Source organism: Leptidea sinapis, chromosome Z (assembly GCF_905404315.1).
Source record: "Leptidea sinapis chromosome Z, ilLepSina1.1, whole genome shotgun sequence".
NCBI lineage: Eukaryota > Metazoa > Arthropoda > Insecta > Lepidoptera > Pieridae > Leptidea > Leptidea sinapis.
The window spans coordinates 18,226,771-18,251,686 of NC_066312.1; the positions used below are offsets into that span (position 1 = coordinate 18,226,771).

The 24,916-nt window shown below is 32.4% G+C and overlaps 1 protein-coding gene across 1 annotated transcript; it reads left to right on the forward strand.

Annotated features, from left to right (window-relative positions):
• Positions 1–3,599: 3,599 nt before the first annotated feature.
• LOC126978432 (protein GPR107) lies at positions 3,600–23,222 on the forward strand. Its single transcript, XM_050827215.1, has 12 exons — positions 3,600–3,920; positions 4,113–4,223; positions 5,144–5,304; positions 6,544–6,674; positions 7,450–7,547; positions 7,787–7,888; positions 10,586–10,869; positions 11,329–11,446; positions 13,649–13,779; positions 14,535–14,676; positions 15,327–15,475; positions 17,660–23,222. Exons 1-12 carry the CDS (start codon positions 3,831–3,833, stop codon positions 17,748–17,750), a joined length of 1,608 nt encoding a protein of 535 aa, XP_050683172.1. The 5' UTR covers positions 3,600–3,830; the 3' UTR covers positions 17,751–23,222.
• Positions 23,223–24,916: the final 1,694 nt, after the last annotated feature.

Genomic DNA, 24,916 nt, shown 5'->3' on the forward strand with positions numbered 1-24,916 from the left:
ATGCTGGGACACATTGAATAGGTTGGTACCTATATCCTTGTAATATTATAAATGCGAAATTTTGTAAGAATGTCTGGATGTATGTTGTTGCTCTTTAACTCAAAAACTACTGAATGAATTTTAATGAAACTTTACAATAATACAGCTTATATATCAGAATAGCACATAGGCTATAATTTATGAAGCTATAGTGTGAACTATCTAAAATAATACGGTAAGTGTCAGTAAGTAGGAATAAAACTGCGATCTGCGAGGTATTCATGCGTGCGGTACATAATTTGTAGGGTTTACAAATAAAATAAATAATAATAAAGTAAACTGTTGTAAGCAATTATAGGTCTTTAAAATATCTACAAAAAATCTGCGACACACTATTTATATACATACCTATTACAGTTTAAAAATTATAAAAATTGTAGGGTATTTTTACGTGGTTTTATTAACAATATATCACTACTTTTCATTGAATTTAATTACTTCATCATAAAGAACTTAATGTAGGTAACATTTGTGCCTTAAATCAGTAAAAACTGGCCATTACTTTAGGATAAATCATACATAGTTAATGTATCAAATTTGGGTGAAACGGGCTGCTGATTAGTCGATATACGCGGTAGATTCCAAGCGTTTTTAAATACAGTAGAATTGCTGTAAATTCAAGCGCTTACATTTGACCTCCCCTAATTCGAATTCTTGGAATTTTCAGTCCTATCGCCTTGAACTTATAGGAGTTGTACCGTAGATGGCGCTGTGCAAATGACATCATTTTCAAATCGCAGTTTTAGGATTCTCCGCTGATTCATGACTGTTGACTTATTTTGAAGTTATTTTTTTCTACGTAAAATTGATCTTCAGCAAGTAATTTCTAAGTTTTGTTATTAATAATTTTTGCTTAGTACTTTAGTTTCTTTGTTTACTATTTTTATCAGCGTAAATATTTTTGTTATTAAGTGGTTCTGGTGTTCTTTATTTTATACTTATTTAGATAGCTAGATAAGTTTAATAATTTTGGTGCACTTATGACTTGCAAACACAAATCCATTCTTTTACAGGGCTCATCAAACTTAGCACCCAAAAAAAATTTTTTCTATTTTTGAATTTTCAATATCGCATATCGTTAGTTCGTAGTTTGTTCTTAATTGTTCGCGATAAATAATTGTTTGTTCTTTTGTTGTTTATTTAAAAACAATTAATTAAAAACATACCCTTTAGTTAGCCCCGCCCCCTGTTAATGGGGGGAAACGCCTACTATTTGATTCTGGCACTCGCCGGCCGCTGCCGCGGCACGCTACGCTCGGCTCGTCTAACCTAACCAATTTTAATGAATTGCAATTTTTTTTAAATAAATAAATCGAGAACAAACAAATGTTTATAGAGAACAATCAAGAACAAATGGCGAACTAGCGATGTAATAAAAAAAAATAAAAAATAAAAACAAAACTGGGGGGCTAAATTTCTTGAGCTCTTTTACAGAGCTCTCAAAAAGCTAGGGCTATGACAATTGCTAGACAGCAAGAATCAAATGTCCATGCTGAACAGCGTAGACGTGAGCAAGTAGCACGTTAAGCAGTATTCAGAGCTGGAGAAAGTTCTGTTCAAGCTGATGCTCGACGCTAGGAAAAAGCGATCCACATAGCCACTGAGCGTGCATCAAAGACTCCCGAAGAAGCAGAAAACGCAGAGTGTATGTATGGCACATCAACGTATCGGTAAAACACCTGAAGAAGCTTCAGCTAATCAGCGTGCTTCTGAGACAGCAGATGATGCAAATGCTTGCCGGCTCGCAAGTTCTCAGCGTCAAGCAGAGCGACGCCAAATAAAAAATAAAAAAAACACACAGTGAAAATGCTATTATTCTTTAATCACTATTACAATATCTAATTCAAATTTTCCATGAACGAAAACATATAGGCTAAATGCGGGCATAGTATTTTAGCTGCTTCATATCGTCCACGTAGACTACGTCGCAGGCATCAGCTAATAGTATAATATTATAATGCAATGTAATTCACGGGTGGCTTTTGTGTGCCTTCTAGAAACAAGTATTTTTTAATACCCTATTATCCAATGAGTACAGTCTTGATCGTATTGAAATTTTTCTTGGAGAATTACTTGTAAAAACGTATACATTTAAGAGTGCTCTTTCATTTCATAATCAAAGTAAACTGTTCAAGAAATCTATCAGACTTAATTGTTTTCTTATACTAATTTTTAGTTAACACTAATAAAAAAATCTTACAGGATTATCAATAATCGTGATTCACAGCTGAAAAAGTACATATTCTAGGAGACGAATATGAAATGTGTCAACACAGGGGAGCCATCGCCTTTAGTGTTAGAATATTATTCTAAGCCTTTTATAGACATCTTCATACTCTAGTCCTGACCCTTTACAATATTATTAGGACATAGCTAATCTTACAGAGGGCCGAGGGGTTGACAGAAATAAGGAACTTTTGTTTTTTAAATTATCAGTAAAGAAATGACCAGCACGTTTCTTATAGGCTGCAAGTCCAAATTCATCTTTTAAAATAAGTGACATGGTACTACGTGCTATCTTCATCTCCCGCGATGAAATCTTTTGCTTTTTGACTGGTTTTCTTCAAATTTTTTACTTTACTGCTTTAACCTCCTTTTTCCTACGAACACTACGTGGTACAACGGCCGGATCTTTTTCTGTCACAAACAGAAGAGGCATTGTACCTATTAATAGCCCAGTGCACAGAAATTTTAGTACTACAAAATGTATGGAGAGTTTAGGAAATTGTATTTGGCTCCATTCTTTGTATAATACAATCACAGTGATTTGGTTCTCTTTATCACCGCATTCCATTTTAACATCGCTAATCGCCGATGACGGATTCGAAATTAATATAATGTTTATTCTTCATTGTAACAGTATTTATGGCCAGACTAGATATATATTTAAATTATAAAAATTACCCTACTAACTTTTTACCAATAGTTCTGAATTTCATAACACTTTTTTTTTAATTTTCTGATAGGTATCTTGTTGTAAAAGCATATGCATCGCCCCACGAAAGACTTACTAAACTCGACTTAACCAAGTAGTAGGCATTATAATTAAGTTTATGTCCGTTCCTACTGTCAACATTATAATTATTATTACAGTTTCTAGGGAATTCACTTAAGTGCCGAAGTAAATACAAAACATTATCAAGCAAGAAGTCAATAATTGCACAGATTTAGTATATTGATTTGCTTTTTAAGGTATCTGGAGCATCGGTTGTATTTCCTCTTTAGAACTTTGCAGTCCATATCATATTTTGTGTCCTGCGCTGCAACGCAGGTTCGTTCAGTGCGACACTGATCGAGCGACCGACAGAGGCTTAAGGCTTAATTCTTAGTAACCAGGTCACAAAATTCCAAAAAAAGAGTATTGTTATTGACCGACTATTGTTCTTAGGTACCTTAGACTAGGTAGTCTTACTTACGGTTCAATCGTCATTGGCACATTCCAACATACATAATTTACTCTCTTACAACGTAATAGTCGTCCGTGTTTAAGATAGTATTTATATCCTCTTTGGTCGTACGTATGTCAACGTAGTGCTTAATTTCTCTTTGCATAAGTCCGAAATATGGGATATTGTAGTCTTGTAGATTATTAGATTTATTTTTAAAAGTTATATTTCACTCATCACTGGTTGTGATTGTATTTACCATTAAAGATAGGTTCAATTAGAATACTATTTAGTGTTACATGAATATTTAATTTAATCTTAAAATAAACCTTACAATTTTAGTTGAAAATCTTTGAGTGATTAGTATTGCAGTTTCAATTCGAAAGAAAGTTTATATTATGAAATATGACTACTGCTCTAATGAAGTATATTATTTCCTTGCTTTTCCTCTTAGTAGTATCTGTATCATCAAGAATACACAAGCTGCCTCTGACGGTAAATTTAATTAAATTTTAACTTTTGAATGTTTACATATTTCAAGTTCCTTAACTACAATTTATCAGTACTTATAATGCATAAATTAATTAAAAAAAAGTGTTTTTTGCTTCTTTATATTAAACAATTGCATCAATAGTTATCATATACAAAGTTATGTCTAATATTTGTGGTATATGTGCTATTTTTCAGGATGATGAGCGTCATTATGTTGATTTGACCACCTTTGGGTTCTTTCAAGGAGGAATATTAGATGTCCACATGATAAATTTTAAATTGCCTTCTGGTCCTGTTCTAGGAAAGGTATAATTTTATTGTATTTTGTTGTTAAGCTTACATCTTATGGCTGATTACAATATCCAATTTATAGTCTTAAAGTTATTCAACTTCACACTTAAGGCTATTCAAAAAAACTGATTTATGTCATCCTTCAAGAAACTGTATTTCAATATGTTCATCATAATGTCTAAACGTATAATTTGAAATATTATAGAAATTGTCAAAATGTAAATAAATGACATCATAGATAATTTGAAAAATCTAAAAAATTACCACCAATATCAAGTGATACATAGAAAATGCATAAATATAAGAAAGTGTTTAAATATGTGAATTTCATTTTAGAGTTTGTTTAAATTTTATTTAGCAAATTTTATTACTATAATAATAGTAATTAGTGTGCCTCGCAAAGGATGAGTTCTTGCTCACAGAAATGTGAGCAGCAGCATTCACAATTTCCTTTTTGGAAGTCCATCCATCCAATCCAATTTACTGAAAGCATTGGGAAGATCAATAATGTTCTATACAACTAGACAAATAATATTGTTTGAAAACAAAGAGGAAATATGGAACATGCCACAAATTACATCATAATAAGCCTCGACCGTAGTTTTAAATATTCTTCATCAATAATCAGCAATGTAAAACATTTATTCAGTTCAGGTTTGATTCGGAAAGTGATAGTTGACACATTATATGTGTATAGAATGTCACAGAGGAAGATTCATAATTTTTTCCTGTTTCATTATCTTCTGTGACAAGTAATAAATTCCTAATACATAGAAAGCATTTCTTAGATTTAGATAAAAATGTTCTTAATAATATGATGAGGTCAACATGAACGATGAGTGTATTAGTATAAGTATAATAATAATCATAAATTTAAGAGACTATTATTAATACCTGCTAGTGGCATAGTTGTATCTAAAGCTTTATTGTTTTAGTATGGGTTTACACTGGACCGGACCGTCAATGATGCCATTAATCCATATCTGGAAGTGCATTCTGACATCTGTATCCTTAAAGGAGTGGAGAAAAGCAGTACCCTTCTGTCTCCACACCACCCTGCTATTGTTTTTCTACATTTAGACTTCACAAATATGAGGTAAAACTTGTATAGTATGTATTATCTGAATATTTATTGATGTTATCAGATGGTATGGGACCACCACCAACTACCAATACACAAGAATACAAACACATAAGTGTTTCTGGTCTTAATATATATGTACACACCATTTCTCAAGGTAATATAGACCTGAAAACCCTGTGCAAAAAGTTTATTTCATACTTTGGTTGTCACCAATCACCCAGATGGTGAGGATGACATTCAAGTTTTTTGTATTGTAAGAATATGGTGGCAAGAAATAGTACAACATCTGTTCAGAATACTCCCCTTGATAAAATTGGTAGAAGACATACAATTAAGTGATGTCTCCATAAAACACCAAGAGATCATCCATTCACTGAATACAGGAAGAAACACGCCAAACCCAAACAATTCAAGCAACTTTGCACTCCAAGTGGTTCAAGTTGACACTGGTGGCCGGATATGTGTATTATATCGTGTGAAATGTAGGCCGACTTGATGTACTTGTCTACCTTCTAAAATTGATCTATTTCAAGATCTTTTCAAGAAGATAAGATCACAGAAAAGATTCGTATTGGTTGTTATTTGGGAACAAATCTGATATTCTTTTTTCATCAACCTTGCTTGTAACGGAAATATTATTTAATCACTTTTTTTACGTTTAGTCAAGGTAAGATACTGTTCACAATCTATAGGTGCGGTAATTGGTATCTCATAATATCAGGATCAAGTTAAGTTCATTCCCAATTCCAATTTGTATGTATGTAGAGAGAAAAATTCTATAATTTGCCAGGTAATGCAGTTAGTTTTTTAGATACCATTGTACATCATTATTATTGATTTACATACCTATGTATCTGTATAGACAGAGGGCAGATATACCATTAAAAAATCTTATGGGATAAGAAGTTATTAACAAGAAGCAAAACTGAAAAATGCAAGTATTAGAACTCAAAGGGGACTGGCAGGTTATTTTACAGACACAATAATAAATAAATGTTATAATCAATTAAATGGACAACAGCAAGAAGAAAAAGAATGAAAATAAAGGGACATATTCCAAGGGATGCAAAAGCCATATAGGCCAAGGAAAGCAAAAGTGGAAAGAAATATAGGAGGCTTTTACCCAACAATGATTCTGCAGTGTTTATCTTAATTGTACATTTAAGTTGTATTTAAAATTTTAGTATCAATAAATCTTTAATATGAATTAGCATATTACACGATTTTTCTATCAATGGAATAATGTTGCAGATTAAACATTACCTGTGAAGGTGAAGTAACAGCATTACATCTGTATCAAAATAGATCTATGATTCCTATGGATAGAAGCAAAGGACAGTCACAATATATGTTTTTGAATAGGCAAAGAAGGGCTTTTTCAAGTAAGTTAATCTATTTTTTTTAACTTATATACCAGTGAACTCATATAAGTCATAGAAGCAGTCAGTCTTGTCATACTATCTACCGTTGATTATTAGCGCAAAAAGTCACATATTACCCAATAAAGTCCCAATACAGTAAGCTATCAATTTATAAAAAAGAGTGTTTGATAAAATAGACACATACAGACAGTAGGTTTATGTGAAACAGACATAAAAGCTGGTGCCTTATTCCACATAAAAGCTATTTTGTTGGAGTATGTAGCCTAAATTAATATGAGTTATAAAGTAGATTCTATCTGTTAGTTTTGCTTATGTGGAAATCTGAGCATTGAACAGACTCATGGACTTTCATTTTTGTGATTTTGTGTGTGATGTGAATGTCACTTAATTTAATCAAATACCTGTTAGTCAAGTCTCATGAAATTTGGTCCAGAACTTTAGAGATACAAAAATTTATAAATTTGACTTCTATATTAATAATTTCTTCAAGGTAGACTCGAAACTACTAGAATCAAAACCTTATCTGAATAATTAAACATAAAATAATAAATATTTCAAGTCGACAATGTATATCCACAAAATTCGGAATTTGCGAGTAGGTATTGTGTTAAATTATTTTTGACAACTGAACAGAACAGCCACAGCCTGATACATTGAAGGGAATGTCCTGCCAGCCAGCATGAGGAACCTCGCTAGTATCTATTGCTAAATCACATTTTTCTACTTTTGATAGAGTTCGATTTAATATTAATTATTCCATTACATTTTGTTGCAGTTGATACTACCGGAAAAACACCTGCGCCACAGTGTTCATATGCAGTACTACCCATAACAAAGGAGACAAGGAATGGCTTTGACTACTATAATACTAGTGTAAGAATATTAAAAATTGAGTAATAAAATATATTATGTTAACATCATTCTATGTATACACTATCTGTGATATTTGAAATGAAGTGTTGTATGTTTACAAGCATATGTGGTAAAAATAGGTAAAGTCATCCATTTGTGCAGCTCTACATCGCCATAGATCCCATATCCTTCGTGTGTTTGACGTTGATATGCCTCTAAAATTTATAATTCATATTATTTTGAACTTTTTATGGTTTCAGTTCGCAATGTATGTAGCTTCTGATAAGGAGGAAGGATTATATAATTTATATTTCCACAACTGTCCATTTGAAGGAGGACCACCAGTACCTATCAATACTGTTGTGAGTGAATTGAATATACTTTGCTACATAATTTTAATGATTGTCGGTGAATGCAATAAAGAAAAGTCTTTTTCTATTATTTATATAAAAATGTAACAAATTTTACAAACACTTTATTACATTAATATTTATAATTAACAAAGCTTATTCTGCTTAGGTTCAAGTTCATCAACTACAATATAACCGTTGATTACGTAAAACATCTGTTAACAGTTGTTTAAACAAGCAATGTTTTTTCGTGTTCATCATGTATTTTATTCAACTGTTTGCTAACTGAGCGTTTTCGAATGAATGAGTTACAAATGACCGAATGTTGTAACATGACTGTGTAAAGACACTATATTCACTTAGAATTGCTTTTAACCCAATGACATCTAAAAATGGATGGATAACATTATAATGCTGTAAAATGTAATACTCGTTTCGTCAAAGTTATGTCCATAGCGTGAACGGCTTTTTAATTTAGCAATCTTCTTGCAACACTTAAATCATCTAATACATCTTCTTCAAAAATATAACTCATAGCGTCTTGCATTTTTATTTTGAAACAGACATGTCACACAATTTACCACGTCATCTAGCATAACAATGGTTAACCTACGTGTGCTGCTTCGTTTAAGTTAACCAATTGGTTAAAGTTCCTGATCAATAGTTAGTGCATGATGAACACTAAATTATTAATAGACGGCCGTTTAAACCTTAACCAGTCGTTCATTATTTCAACGTCTGTTGGTGAACTTGGCTCTTAGCCTGCTATCTTCATCTGACATTTATGTTGCTCCAGGATTTAATTATAAACCCTTAACTGTTTTCGTAAATTTGATATACGTAACTAGTATCGTGGGGTCCGTGCGGACCCATAGTATGTTTGCTTCTAGCAAGTCAGTTCTTACTATCTGCTTGAATAAACTGTCAGAAATAATAAATTATGGGCTTGTTTTATGTGATCAAATAGTTTTAATTAATATTTATTTATTAATATTATAATATTAATCGTCTTACTTCGATACTACAAAATAGTATCAACATTTTCTTAATATTTTGTTCTATTTTTATTTATATTTGTAAAAATATGAATAAAAATTATAGTTTGAAAAGTAAAAATAAAAAATAACATTCTTTTACTTATAATACATTAACTAAAACACATATAACGTTTTATGATCTAATAATTGTTTTTACAAAAATCAACATGAAATAAATTACTTCTAATCTTAGGGTTTAAAAATACTAATACGAAAGTTTGTTCTGTCTAGACTAGACTAGATCACTGCATCAGAAGCTTCGCGTAAGAGTACTTATATTATTTTATCACTCAAAGGCCGCAACATCTTGAATAATTAACTGTAAAATATAACAAACACAACAATTGCTATGTAAAAAAAACTAACGTAAATGGTATCGTGGGGGCCGCGCAGACCCCAACAAGTGCATCCCCTTATGTGATAGAATCTTTGGTACGCATTATACGGGCAGTCAAATAAAATACATGCTTGATAATAAATCGACATAATAACGTACACATTTCAATTATTATTAATTTCGGCAATTCCAAATAACTTACTATTTTAAGTATAATAATGACCCATTGTCGTCGCTATGTAGAGAGGGTACCTATGATGCAGGGGTGGGACAGACGCCTTATAGTGACGTTTTCAGAAGACTGTAGTGCCATCTGTTAGTTGGCCAGAAAATGAAAGCTTTGGCAACTGTCACTCGCTTTGAAACCTTTCAACTTTTCTGTATTTGTGTTACTGCCCAGTGCCCACTGGTCATAAAATGGCGGCTACGCCTAGCGTTTGCACATGTATGTAGCTCTCGTGTTCCATTTTGCATATTTACACTACTAAATCTATCCTTTATGTTCTATGTTGTGACAAAATAAGATAACTCTACGCGCAATTTCAACATGGTAAAAAATTGCAATACCTACATTAAAAAGTAGAGTTAGTTGTTTAATTGCGTCAGAACATTAAAAATGATATTTATAATTTCGAGCTTATATATAGTTATTTTCGGGGCCAATCTCCAGATGGCGCTTGCTTTCAAATAGACAGCTCATTATGCGTAGAGAGGGCTCTCTTTTCCCTATATATTATTATACTCTTTGGTATGATGCAACAATACACCTGTATTATTTATTGTATGAACAAGAATGTAAACCAAACAAAGTGGGGTCAATTCGATGATTAAGGGACATTAAATCGAGCGAATCCTTAAATGCCCTATTGGTTGTACCTACATGTTGAATTAATTTTAAATATTGCGTTAGTAAGCTATGAAGCACTGTTCATTGTTTGTGAAATTAATATCTATAAAATCTTTTCTTTTATCTAATTCTTCTCAATAAGTTTATGCTTTTCCAAACATAAACATAATGTTTTGTAGTAAGTCTAAAATGGTTAAATTCTTTTTTATACCAATTTGTTTACAATATTATAAAAACAAACACAATATTGCACAAATTAATTTTTTCTCTCGAACGGTTGGTTCAGTTGGTAAGAGCGCTCGGACGGAACCCGGGAGGTCGCGGGTTCGAGTCCCGCATCGTTCATAAATGTTGGATACAAATTTCATTTGTATAATTATTCCTAGAATTTGAGGGTTAGCTCTTTAAAATAACAAATTGTTAACAATATTACAGTTGGTGCTTGTGCTCTAATATGACTATCAAATATTTTTTTTTAAATATTTCAGATCGAAATATATGAGAGCAATGATGGAAGTTTTCTTTCGGCTGGTGAGATGCCTCTACCAGCATTATATAGTATGATGTCCTTAATATTCCTTCTCAGTGCCGGGTTCTGGACATTCATATTGAAAACAAGTCGACACAAAGTATATAGAATCCATATAATTATGTGTGTTCTTGTGTATTTGAAAGCCATGTCATTAGCGTTTCATGGAATTAATTACCACTTCATACAAACAAGAGGAGAGCATGTTACAGCGTGGGCAATATTGTATTATATAACACATTTGTAAGTTTTCTTTTTTAATAAGGTATTTTAGATTATTTTGCCTTTGTCCTTATATCTTGTCAATTTATAATTTTTTTGTTATATTTATGACTACAAGGGACGAGACGAGCAGCGCGTTCAGCTGATTGTAATTGATACGCCCTGCCCATTACAATGCAGTGCAGCTCAGGATTCTTGAGACACTCAAAAATTCTGAGCGGCATTACAATTGCGCTCTTCACCTTGAGACATACAATTTTAAATCTCATTTGCCCAGAAAATTCACTAGCCACGGCGCCTTTCAGAACGAAGCACAATAATGCTAACACATTACTTACATCACTGCAGAAAATGGCGCCGTTCTGGTACCTATAAACTAGTCGGAATCCTGTGCAACGGCAACCTATTAATAACTACAATGTCCAGTACCTTCTTATTGAGATTATTAATTATCAGTTTATTTTATATGGATTTTTTTAGGTTAAAAGGAGCCGTTTTGTTTGTTACCATCGTTCTGGTAGGGACGGGATGGAACTTTATAAAGCATATTCTGGCCGACCGCGATAAGAAGATATTTATGATTGTGATACCATTGCAGGTATGGCTTTCTCTCAGTGATTCAACATATTCTTATATTACTAATAAATTATAGATGTTAACAAATTACAGTCCTAATAATTTCACGGCCACATCTCACCTTAATAATGCATATCACATTATATTTCAAGTATTCTTTATATTATATTATAGTCTTTTAATATTAATATATTGTATAAAATGCTAATGTTCGTACATATGTCCACGGTTTTTCTCTATCATCCGCAACTTCGATCAAATTCCCGTTGGGATGGCAAATACCCAAAAATTTTAAACATTTCTGATATAATCTGGGAAGTTCCAGAATGCGTGCAACTGATAAAATTGATCCGAAATGGCCTAGAAAACTTCTACAAATTTCTAAAATGATCTAGAAAGTCCTAAAATGGTTTCAATTGTTGAAATTGATCTAGGATGTATTAGAAAGCATCTGGAAAGATCTAGAAAGTTCCAAAATATCTGCAACTTTTTAAATCGATCCGAAATTTTCTAGGACGTTCTAAGTTTTTTTTTAAATGATCTAGAAAATTCCAAAATTAGTGCAACTGTTGAAAATCTATGATATCTAAATCCTGGATCCTTAAATATTTCTTATACCATTAAACATGCGATGTAATTTAACCCGAGCAACGCTTTTTCGCTGCTAGTATTATATATTTTAAAACATATTTGGCAAATAAGGCTTATAGTTAAATAGATTATATACAGGATAATGATACACGTTCTTTTTCGGTTCAGCGCAGGCCACCTAAACACACAGCAGGCTAATATTGTATAATATTATATTAAGTAGGATAAGTTGTTATATGATTTAAAAGATGGACTGGGAGTTTCTTATCAGTTCTATTCCCCATGTCAAAGCCCCATGTTGTTGCAATATGTTATGTTATTGTCTATGGCCTAGTCTATGTCTATGTCTATTGCCTATGGCAAATAAATACATTTCTATTTCTATGCCTATGCTCATATAATTTTGCAATAGAATGAAATAATATGAACCTCATATGACTAATTTCTGTTAAAAGTTATGCATTAAAAAAACTATTGAGAAATAAAATAACTGGAGAATAGTCATCTGTATTGTGGGCAGTGTTTCGGAGAGCTGTTTGACCTAATTCCTGCCGACCAACGAACACGCCATGCCACAAACTTGAATATCATCCCCACCATCTCGACGCATGGTGTTCCTCTCCAGTGCAGTTTTCTAGGAACTTTCTGCCTACGTAACCAAACCCAATATACTATCTACAGGTAGAGATAAATTACTTCCTTCTACTGTCAGTAATTAGCTGTCAATAATCTGAAGCTGTCCCAATATACTCGATTCTTATCGCCTTATATTGGGACGCGTGAATTCTATATGTCGTTCCATTGAGAGACAGTGGGTATGGATAAGATGAGTTACCGTCGATAAGTTTATAGAGACAGAAAAGTCAACGATACTTACGATTTTTTATCTCAAGTAGGCTACAACCAGAGTTACGACTGAATATTGGGAATGGCCGTTAGTGTACAATTAGACTACCAATCGCCTAATAAAAAGTCGTGAAAAATGTCTGAGTGGCCTTATTTCGAGGCAGTAACGTAGACGGTCATTAGAAGCAATAACACGACGTCACGCGCGAGACGACGCGAACACGAGGCAAGAAAATTTTGTTTTAGCAATTGAAATGTAATTATGTAGCAAAATGCCTAAAAAAGTAAAGTTACTTACACAATTTTGTTACTTAAAAAAACGCCAATCCATCCTTTTTAAGTTTGGATATGCTGGTATTTAGACAGTTTTTAACTGAACATTTTGTCATTGCGTGGCGTTGTATTCAATGCGCGGTTGAAACACAACTGGAACGTAAACTCTGCCTAATAGACGCGTAGGCAGTGTTTTGCTTCAGACAGTTTTTAACCGTGATTATGATTATCTAGTTGTACGGCTTTTACCGATCACTTAACATCAAATAATCCGTATGATAGTTTTTTCTCTTCTTTTATATTGTTTTAGTGACAAAATAGTCGTACTGCCACTTGTAACCATAATAAAGTGTTTCAGTTAGTAAAGTATTTTACAGTGTCGTATTTTATAAGCAAATGAAACATCATCGGCGTCATTTAATGCAATATAATAAAATTAAGAAATTTTCAATACTAGGTGTGATTTATAAGGCTGAGTGTATACACAACAATATTAATTGAATATTACCTACAGGTTGTAGCGAATGTTGCCGAGATTATAATAGCGGAGAGCGAAGAAGGTGCCGTCGAACATAATACTTGGAGGATACTTTTTATATTTGTCGATATGATTTGTTGCGGTGCTATTATGTTCCCAGTTGTTTGGTAAGCTGTCGTTTTTTCGTGTGCTTAATAGTCACCCATCTGAAACACAAAAATTCTGGGTCTTTCTAAAGCTTCTCTTGGTAACTGATCAGACGGTCCCGTCGCTGTGCATCACAATTGACTCCCTGGCCCATACGGCAAATAAGTTATATGACTGACGCGATTATTCTGAGACTCTTGAAAGGTGTAGTCACTGGTAGTGCGTTTTTCATGAAACATTCTTCCACGCACAACAAACTTTGTAATAAAGTTCATTGCGTGGTGTATCGAGGTCGATATGTACCCAACATATAAAGTGGGACATGACAATAAGGGACGAGACAAGCAAGACGTTCAGCTGATGGTAATTGATACTCCCTGCCCATTACAATGCAGTGCCGTTCAGGATTCTTGAAAAATCCAAAAATTCTGAGCGACACTACAATTGCGCTCGTCTCCTTGAGACGTGAGATGTTGTCTTGTTTGCCCAGTAATTTCACTAGCTACGGCGCCCTTCTGACCGAAACACAATAATGCTTACACATTTCTGTTTCATGGCAGAAATAGGCACCGTTGTGGTACCCATAATCTAGCCGGAATCCTAGTAAACTAATAAACGCTAGTTTGTCATTCCATTCCTTAATATAGCATTAAAAGAATGTTCTTGTTGTCTATTCTGGTCAATTTTGGACATTAAAACATTTGCCTTCGCCTTGCAATTTGTGTCTTTATCATTAATAAAGTTTTATGAATATATATAAAGTATCAAATTTCAGGTCTATCCACCATTTGGAGGACTCGTCAACGACTGACGGCAAAGCTGCCGTTAATTTGCGTAAATTGAAATTATTCCGGCATTTTTATGTGATGATACTGTGCTATATTTACTTCACGAGAATCATTGTCACTATTCTTGAGGTAAGTACACATGTTATAGTTTCGTGTATTTATATTTCTTGCATTCATACTATTATTTTCTAGTGTAGTGTTATTTTGTAGTGTATTATTTCTAGTTACAAAATGTAAGATCGATAGTATCTCGCTTATTAATACCATTTTTTAAGGTGTTGCCATTGCTTTGCATACCCTTTAATGAAGTTATAGTGTGAGATCATTGAATACAATAAATAACTGAACTCACAATCACGTTCAAATTGTCTGAAGCAAAACTCTGCCTACGCGTCTATTAGGCAGAGTTTTCGTTCAGTTGTGTTTTGAACAGCGCTTTGAATAAAACGCCTCGCAATTTCAAAGTGTTCAGTGAAAAACTGTCCAAATAACATCACCTGAAGCCACAACCTGAGAGTTGAACAAAGCATACAGGATTTTATGACGTATATTATATACGTCACTCGAACGGTTAGCTCAGTTGGGAGAGCATACGAGGCAGACCCTGAAAATAATGGCGTTACATTCTAGATGTCTATAATAACACCTGGTCCGAGCTGGCGCAGGACAACGATACATGGAGTAAAGCAGTGGGATATAGGATAATAAAAAATATTTCATCACCATGGATGCTAGTCCTTCAGACGGAAGAATAAAATGATTTTTGAGTGTTGTTTTAGAACACGGTGCCGTTCCAGTATTCTTGGATCGATGAGATGTTCAGAGAGATGGCAACATTTGTTTTCTTCGTAATGACAGGCTACAAGTTCAGGCCTGCCTCTGCCAATCCTTACTTCACGCCTGCTTACGATGATGTAGAGCCTAAAGTGTAAGTATTATTATTAATAATAATTGGCATACATACACAAATTATCTGGCCACAGATTAGGCACAGCCTATACTATGTCCAGTGCCAGACAGCGACGTATTATATACAAAATATTTTTATCTGTTTATATATTATATGAAAATACTGTTATATAGCTTGTGTGGGCGAAACATAAATAGGTAACGGTGGTCTTTAATATAAAATTAGCCTCATACATAAATACATATAAATGTCATACATGCGTTTGTACCACAGGGACTCTAATCTGCGAACCACGCTAATAAGTCAGCGAAATTTACCACTTGGCTCTGAGGTTGTCCGTTTATATTGAAGTGAATACTTGATTAGGCGCGCGCGGTAATCAGTCATTTTCATCATTTAATTATTTGGTGCGTTTTTTAATGAGTCGAAGCAAAATCAAAATAAATTAATGAAAAAAACTAAATCAAAGAAAACTAATGCACCGGGTACTCTTAATATCAGTTCTTCATTTAATATAAATCTGGATTCTGGATCAATCTGAAAGCGTACATTATCAAATTAACATTTTTCTAATTGCATTTACTACTATCTAGTTTAAGCAAATATCGCACATTTAAATCATGAAAATGCGTGTAATTTTGACAAAATTAATACCCTGAAAACGTAGATCTAGAAGTTATTTTTACTAACTCATTTATGGGTGACTCGGTAAAGAAATAAAAATTTTAACTGTTGCCTCTCAATATATTCTTGATAATGTTATGTATGTACATAAATAAATTTTCTAGAAACTGTCATAACTATAATGTTTACACCAGGATCAAACACCTACTACTCGGCTAAGACGAGGTAGCAGGTCTTTTGTGGGCTGATGTTTATGCTTTCACATCAAGATCTCAGAAAATGTTAAAAAAATATTACGAAATTCAAAAGAATTGTTAAAATACGTTTGTGTGGTTAAGGTCACTATAATATAAATGGCTTTATTAATGATACAAATGATTGGGAATGGAGCGACCGCTCTCAGAATATTAAATAAGAAATTTTATTATATGTTATTATGTGCCAAGAGAACGATGGCTGGTCCAAGTGTCAACTGAACGGGTGCTACTTGTGGCGCCAGTTATAGTTAATAAATCATTTGAATTTGTTTTAATTTAATGAATTTGTTGGATGCAATTACTAATTGTGACAGTAATCACGACCATCGTGTTCACGAAGCATCCTTACACAAACAATGAATTCAAGCTCTAAAGGTTGATGCATCCAATATACGATAATTTATATTTATACAGTTAATTCTTTATTACTTTTTATGAACTAGTTTATATTATTCAACCTTACAAACAAATTTTTTATGTATATTACAGCCATTGTAAAATACTCTATTTGATTGAAGAGTGGCCGTTAATTTTCTTATATGTTCTTCTCACGAGCTCAACTTTCTACGAGCATATGGTAAACTCAGTAATTTAAAAGAAATATTTGTAGTGGCGATTGAAAAGCGCTTGGTTAAGCCTAATTGAATAAAGTTTATTTGACTTTGACTACATTGTTATGATATTTTTATGAAAAAAAAAGAAGACGCTCTGTTTCCTACGTGCGTTCTTCTCAGGTCTGAGTCATACTTTCTCGAATGGGTGGTAGTTTTTGACTTTCAATTTAATATCCTATTTTGAATAAAAATATTTAAAGTATTTTTTTTATATTGACCTTCCTTACTGTATTTGACTATAGATAATCTGTCAAAATCTATTCTGATGGTAGAGCAGAGTAGGCTGTTACTTTTTTTATTTATAAGACGGGAAGACAAGCAAGACGTTCCTCTGATAGTAAGTGATATACCTTGCAAACAAATGTGGCTCAGAATTTTTGATAGAACCCAAAATTCTGAGTTGGTTCCTAAAATTTTCTGACGTTTGCGTCATTCGTTATTTCTTTTCTTTTTTTCGTCCATTATTAGGACGGCATTATAGGCATAGGGTTCAAGGCCATACAGCCGTACTCATTATTTAATAATTAATTGTCAAAGTCATCTTGCAAGATTTTTACAAAATTGTTCTTTCTTAAAACGCAGAATAGTACGAGGTATAAATCATTTTAATGATTTTTGCTTAGTTAGGCCAAAGAAGTATAACGTCTTGCGTGCATACATAAGTAAACACACACTTTTTTTTTAATAATGTGATGTTTATTTTGTAGGATTTCGGATATTGGAGTGCTCGAAGGTGTGACGAATCGGGAAAGAAAACGTGAAGATATGCAGCCACTGATGCAAGATAACTCTGATTAATTTCATTAATGTATTTAACAATAGACAGCTGAACAGAACTTACTTGTTGTTGAGTCACACTTCTGAATTAATTTTTTTCTTTGAATATAGTTTTTTATATTGATTAGCGGATAAGATATAATCTTTCTGGGAACCGTATGGGACTTAGAAATTTTTGGAAAGAACCATTCCTATGATTGAGTTAGAAGGTATAGCAAACTTAACTTGTTTTAACAATATGAATTGAAATAAGACGATGGTTATTTAAATATTACTTACACCACAAGTGCTCAATGCAACATAAATGTTAGGAGGCTCCTAATTGTTGTTTTTTCTTGTTATTTACTTTATTTAAAATAAAACTATTTAGAATGTTCCAAGCAATATAATTAAATCACTAATAAGTTTGTAATAAATTACACAAACTTTAATAAAGGGCCAGCCACAAATTACATCACACCTTAAGGGGTAGGGAGTGGGTCGATGAAGTGTGACGTTTTGTGACAAGGGGCGGGGACTAGTCCCAAATTTTGTGACATCAGTACTACAACATTTTTAAACTTGGAAATATAATTAATTTTTACGTTTTGTTTATTTTCATGCCTCTGTTTGATTTAATATTGATTTTATTAAAAAATAATTTAAAAACAATTTCGGAACACGACTGTTTTAATTACACAAATTTCTAAATGTAAAATTGCGAGATATGTGACATCAAACTAGGTAGGGGGTCTCACAAATGTGACAACGTGTGACAAGGTTGGAGGAAGGTTCAAAAACTATGAAATTAGTGTGACGTAATTTACGGATGGCCTCTTAAAGTATTAAAGTAATATAGACATGACGTATTTGCATTCCTCTTAATGTCGGTTTTAAAAGTAAAATTTAAATTATATTATGCTCATAAATGTGATGGTAACCTCTTTTGATATGACTTAGAAGTAATTGAAATCTCATAATATGACAAAGAAACTTTATACGAGACGGTGATATACTGATTAACATCGTAATGTAAAAGTACGATAACATTATGTAATATATATAACTCAAAAAATTTAATAGTATATAAAGAATTCGAATTTCGCTTTTAACGCCGATTGCATGTATTTCAATTTATATAACATAGATCTCATATCATTATAAATAGATGGTTTTATAATAAACCGAATTTAGAAAAATAAGGTTTTAAACCTCGTGTAATAAAGGTTCAATTTGAAACATGTAATATTTCTTATTAAAATTTAAATATGCAAATTATATAGTAGTAGTATTTTTTTTATCTAAATACTGTGTTCAATTTCAATTTGTTCAATTTAAAATGTTGTCTTTATTATATAATATTAAATATTTGTCACTTTTAGATTGCTAATCAGCTATAATTCCTCATTTTCTTCCTTTCAAGTTATATACGAGTCTATTGAATAGGAATATCTGTAAATCGTCATAGAAATTATATAAAGAGATATAAAAGATGAGTTAAGTTAAGACAAGTTAATCTTTATACTATTATGTATATCATTACATATATAAACATTATTTAATAATCACTGTAATTCATAATTATGACCATTACAATATACATATATACAATTGTTTAATCTCTATTGCCAAACATGTAAACTCGCGAATGTAACTCGAGATCTAAAATGTTATCAAAGAAATATCACTGTAAAAATGACAATTCAGGGGATATCAACATTTTTCTTGGTTTAGTTTAAGTAAAAAGAAATATTCATAATAAAAATAATGGATTTTGTTTTTTATTAACAAATGTCTTTATTTGATAAATCCTTGTACTTTTAATTGTTACCAAACATAAAATATAGAATTTTAAAATCTGGTGACTAAAAATAACAATCACTCTCTTATTATAAGCTGATCCGTCGCCGAATCAATTACGTGGTCGAGATCACACATTCATGTTCTTTTATTATATTCTTTAATAACGGAATTCATTTCTTTAATAATGTTCCATCTACAAAAACTTCCTCGTTTTCTATATGGAAAATTAGATGACTTCCTTTTCCGGTTGGAACTTTTACATAATATACTACCCTTTTTTAGTGTCGGCACTTCACTTATACATATACCCCATAACTTTAGAGTTATAATCTATAGCTAAAAGGAAAAAAAAAGTCCTAAAATCATGTGTTCTAAAATTCATATTATGGGTGTAAAAAATATTTTTAAATGTACGTTGGTGCCAAACTCACACTTACAAAGTTGATCAGAGTATATAAAGATAGTGACATATTTTTATTGATATGTAGTTAAGTACAATCATTCATAATTTGAAGCTAGCGTTGCTAATTTTCTCATAGACGTGTGCGATATTGATATTTGATAATTAATCCAATTATTTTGTTTGTAAGATAAACGCAAAAACATAATTAAAAAAAAATCATACATCATTCAACACTTTGTTTAAAAGAGAGTATTTAATTACACTTTCGTTTTATGGCTGAAAAAAAACAAATTTTTCAACCTTCACCTTAAATATAGTTTGTAGGGCCTGTTTTAAAAGGCAGTGTGCATTGGCAATTCTACATAGGTTCATTTACTCATAAACTCTCCGGTCTTTTTTGCGAAGTCTGCTAAAGACTCTTAGTTCAGGCAGAAATATGACCCTAGTCTCTGTTTAGGCGGTTACAGTGTGTCCTGTTTGGTCGACAAACGTGGCTCAGCTCCAAAGATCCAGATCCAAAGAGATAATTTTGTTAGTTGTTAAAATAACAGTGAAATAAAATAAAAATGATAAAGAAAATTTAACAACCAACAAAAATTCAATAACTACAACGGGATATTAAAAAGAGCATATTCAGCCACGGCATCAGAAAAAGAATGAACAAAAGAAAACGGCAATTTGACATAACTGTAACTACTTCCAATGGGTTTTTTGGAGTATTATTAATTACGTCTTTTAATGGAGTGCTATCTTTAGAGAAGCCAAATGTTTAGAGCTCCTGTCTTATTGCTAATATTAAAACATTGTTTGCACAATTCAAATTCAAAAATTTTCCATTTAATGTGCAAATAAAATATATTTTATTTCATAGGTAAAATCATATGACACTTGAAATATTATGTTATTTTTTTCATACAGCTCACTAAGAAGGCTGATTTCCTTAGAGCAAACTGTTCGGATGTATTTATCGTATATTACAAAAAGAAAACATTACAAAAACAAGCGATATGCTAGTTCTTTTCGACAAACAAAATGGGCAAGGCTATTATTGTTTTTAGTTGCCAACATCATTGCTTACATTTTTGATCTCGAATTACATTTCCTAGTATTATTTGCAATAATCGCTCAAAAATGTTGTAGATTTAAATATAACATACTACAATTATAACTGTACGAAGGTCACACTAAAAGTTTTGTAAAATGAACGTAATCATGTCACCTTTCCTTTTTAAGTAAGTTTGGCTCCACCTCGACTTCTCTCCTCACCTCGTCTAATTTTATTAGGAATGTTTCTTATTATTCCCCATTTAAATCCTTAAAAATAAAATTACTTTTATTTTGAGAAATAAATAAATGTAGTCGATTGATTGCCTTGTCATGACTATAAGGAGTGTAATTCACTCATTCCAAACCTTACTATATCGATGATATATTTAAAAGTGTTTTGTATCAGTATCATCTTGCATGATTGCTGTAAAATAACTCGTCCGTCCAAAGAACGTCCATTGTTTTCTATTGACTTTTATTGCCTTTCGGCGTTAATATAGAGTCGCATTCTTAAGTTCTTCGGCCACGTCTCCCGGCGCGAGAGTGAGTGCATTCAGCGCCTTGTCGTTCAGGGCAAAGTGGAGGGCAGCAGATGGTCGCCCATGCGATGGACCACCAAATTAAGTCTTCTGTGGGCAGGCCAGCAGGAAAAATTGGCGAAGTCTCGTGGGGCGAATCACATCTGCCCCAAAAGATTTCACTTCGTGATGACCACGACCGCTCTGTCAAGAGTGTAACGATGAAGAAGAAGAATTGACTTTTCTTTTCTTTCCTTGGCAAATCATCGAATGGAAACACCCTTTGGACAGATTGTTTACTTTTCTATTCTGAGCGACACTTACCACTAGGGGACCAACTCGTTCGACTCATCATTCCTTTATCCTATAATCTTTAAAATAAATTACGGGTTGAACTCCGGGAGTGCCGGCAGAAGTGAAAACTGAATTGCTTTATTTATCAGTATAAAAGTACTAATGCAATATTTATTTATTGCGCATTAACGTACACAAAACTGGCAATTTATTTAACATAAAAAAATTTAAACTGTAGAACGTAGAAAAAAGTTTATCTCTCAGAAAAATCAACTTTCATCCATAATTAACTTTAAAAATATTTCACGGCTGAGATGCGATCCCTCGACCTCGCGGCGACCTCGGCTTCTCAATTACAATGATTCAACCACTGGTCCAATGACCATATTATGATCATTAAATTTCAATGGCAAACTATAATTAGTTAGAAGTATAAATCTTTCATCCAGGACTATAATTCGTTAGAAGTATAATAATTTCAACGACTGTCTTACGAATTTTTGATCAGGCCACGTGTCCAGACGCGAGTTTTACATTTTATACCCATCCCAAGATTTTCACTTTAAAAACATGTCCCCAAGATAGAAGTGAAAACTTCATTGAGGCGAGGTTAATGATACAAAATACAAGAATGCTTAACAAACGACTCCCCGTTAGTGGACTTGAGCCGAGATCAGAGTTGAAATACGACAAAATAAAGTGCTCCGCGCCAAAAGAAAATATTTTAATTAGAAGAATACGAAAAGCTTTTGCTATCAAAACTTTAACACCAACCTATTACTGATTATTCTAAAGTACTTGTACTGTGTGCCAAAGAGTTCTGTTCGGAATTAAAAATATTTTTAAATTTTCTTGCTGGCCAATTCATAAAACTTTTAGTTTGACCCAAGCACAGAGTTGTTATTCAAGTAATCGTTTATTTCGCAGATTACGATTGTTGTAAGCATAATATTATCAATGCATTGATTGTACTATTTTTTTTGTATATTATATTGTTTTTATTTATACCTCCTAATAAAGTATGAATATCAATAATAATACTATATGTATGGTAGTCAGTATCTTTAACAAATAATTGAGTGTATTTTTTTTTCAGTTGCGAATCTCCCATGTTCTAGAAATTTCTCAGCAACCAACAAGTAGGGTGCTCATCTCCAAAAGATGACTGAAATTAGTAAAACATCTCGTCAAACCCTATTGTTTCAACAAGTGCTCGTGCAGTATTATATCTGAAAGTTTCTATATCAAAAGAAAGTGCCTATGATTCTCGCTTTTCTTTCATTATCTACGTTTGTAAAATCCTTTTTCATTCAGTTTCCCGATACTAGCCGATAGGTTTAAGATATTGATCAATAATGTTTGGAATTTATAACAACAAATAATATAATTGAATGTTATAATTATTGTATAGTCAACTTTTCGTGTAAATATAATAAGTTATGTAAAATGTGTGATGGTTTTATTTCTATTCGCCAATGAGTCATCACGTTGGAAACGCTTCCTGGAAAGGTAAATAAACATTTACATCTTTGTTCATGAGAACTCTTGAAATAGCATTCGTAATATTGTGTTTATTTGTTTGTTTATACAATGAAATTTATTTGAATCGTGCCCATGAACATTCCGATTTGATTGTCTATAAATGTAACAATAATGCCACACTTCTTAACACATATGGACATTTTAATTGTACCTGAGATGAGAACTGGCGTTCCGCCAAACGTTCTGGTGGGTGGTAGCAATATCGCGTTTTATTCAAAAGTATTTGCCACATCTCGTGCCTACTTACGTACTCCTCTTACGCCTCTTCACAGTAAAATAGTTATGCAACTGATAGTAGTTATAGAGTATTTTATTAGGCGTGGATGGATAAGAGTGGATTTCAGTTATTTGTAGTTTTGCTAGTAGATCGCTCTAGCAAATAATGGCAAAGATGAATAAATAATCTAAAACCGTCTTCATACATTTTACCTCTTAATTTAAATTTAAAAATAGTTAAGTCGCTTTGAATGCAGGTGGTACCTACTTTAACGCGAATTGATGCCACTTCTACTAGTTTTTTCTGTTCTGTGGTTAATGTTGTTTGGACGCTAGTTTGGACTTTGGACGTAATGTAGTGTTGTCAGTATATATAAATATAAATCCTTATTACGCTACGAATTTTAGGTCGCGTCCAGAAAATTCGTAGCATACCGTAAGTGTGTGGGTCTTCTACACTGAGGTAGTTATCGACAGTAATTTTCTTTTCCCATCACAATTAAAAAAGGATTTATATTTTATACTGACAACACTGCATTACGTCCAAACTAGCGTCCAAACAACATTAACCACAGAACAGAAAAAACTAGTAGAAGTGGCATCATGTCATTTTACTATGGAAACCGATGTCGCCAAACTCACACATTTATCTATTAATAAATATACACACACTTAATTCCGGCCTTATGATAGGCCTAAATTCACAATCACGAATAGACATAACTACAAATTTATTTGCATCAATTTGAACTTAATACAATTACGCTAATCTCATATTCTTAAAGAGATTATGACAACCTCAGAACTTTTTCTTAAATTGCCAAAAATAGCATATAAGAACTTGAAGTAATAGAAACTCTGCAACCATAGATTTGACTTCTGTCAAAATACCTGATGTATGAAAATGAATAAACATATCGATAAGTTAGTGAAAACTAGAAATGAGCTAAAATTATAATAGGCCAATATTTTTTCTTAGACAGCTATAGTATTATTTAAAAGGCTGGACAATATTTAGCTCAATTCAAATAAAATCAAGAGAGCCTACACGAATAGTCTTGGAAAGTTACAATACCAACATTATATTTACCTGGGAAGCAATACATGCATTTAACATAGTTTAATTTTTATAAGTATTCATCGTTATTGTTTTTTTTTTTCACAGAGGCCAGTAAGACATAAGATTTTATAAACCGTAGGTACTGCTTCCATGCGTAATTCTCGTACGGAAAGAAAATTTCCAAAACAAGCTGTATCCAGTGATGTATAAAAAGAGAAGCTATAAGTACTGATGAAGTATTAATAATCTTGTCAGTCATATGATATTTTATATTATGATGTACATATTTTTTTGTTTTCGATGTATTTTTTACATTTCTATGACG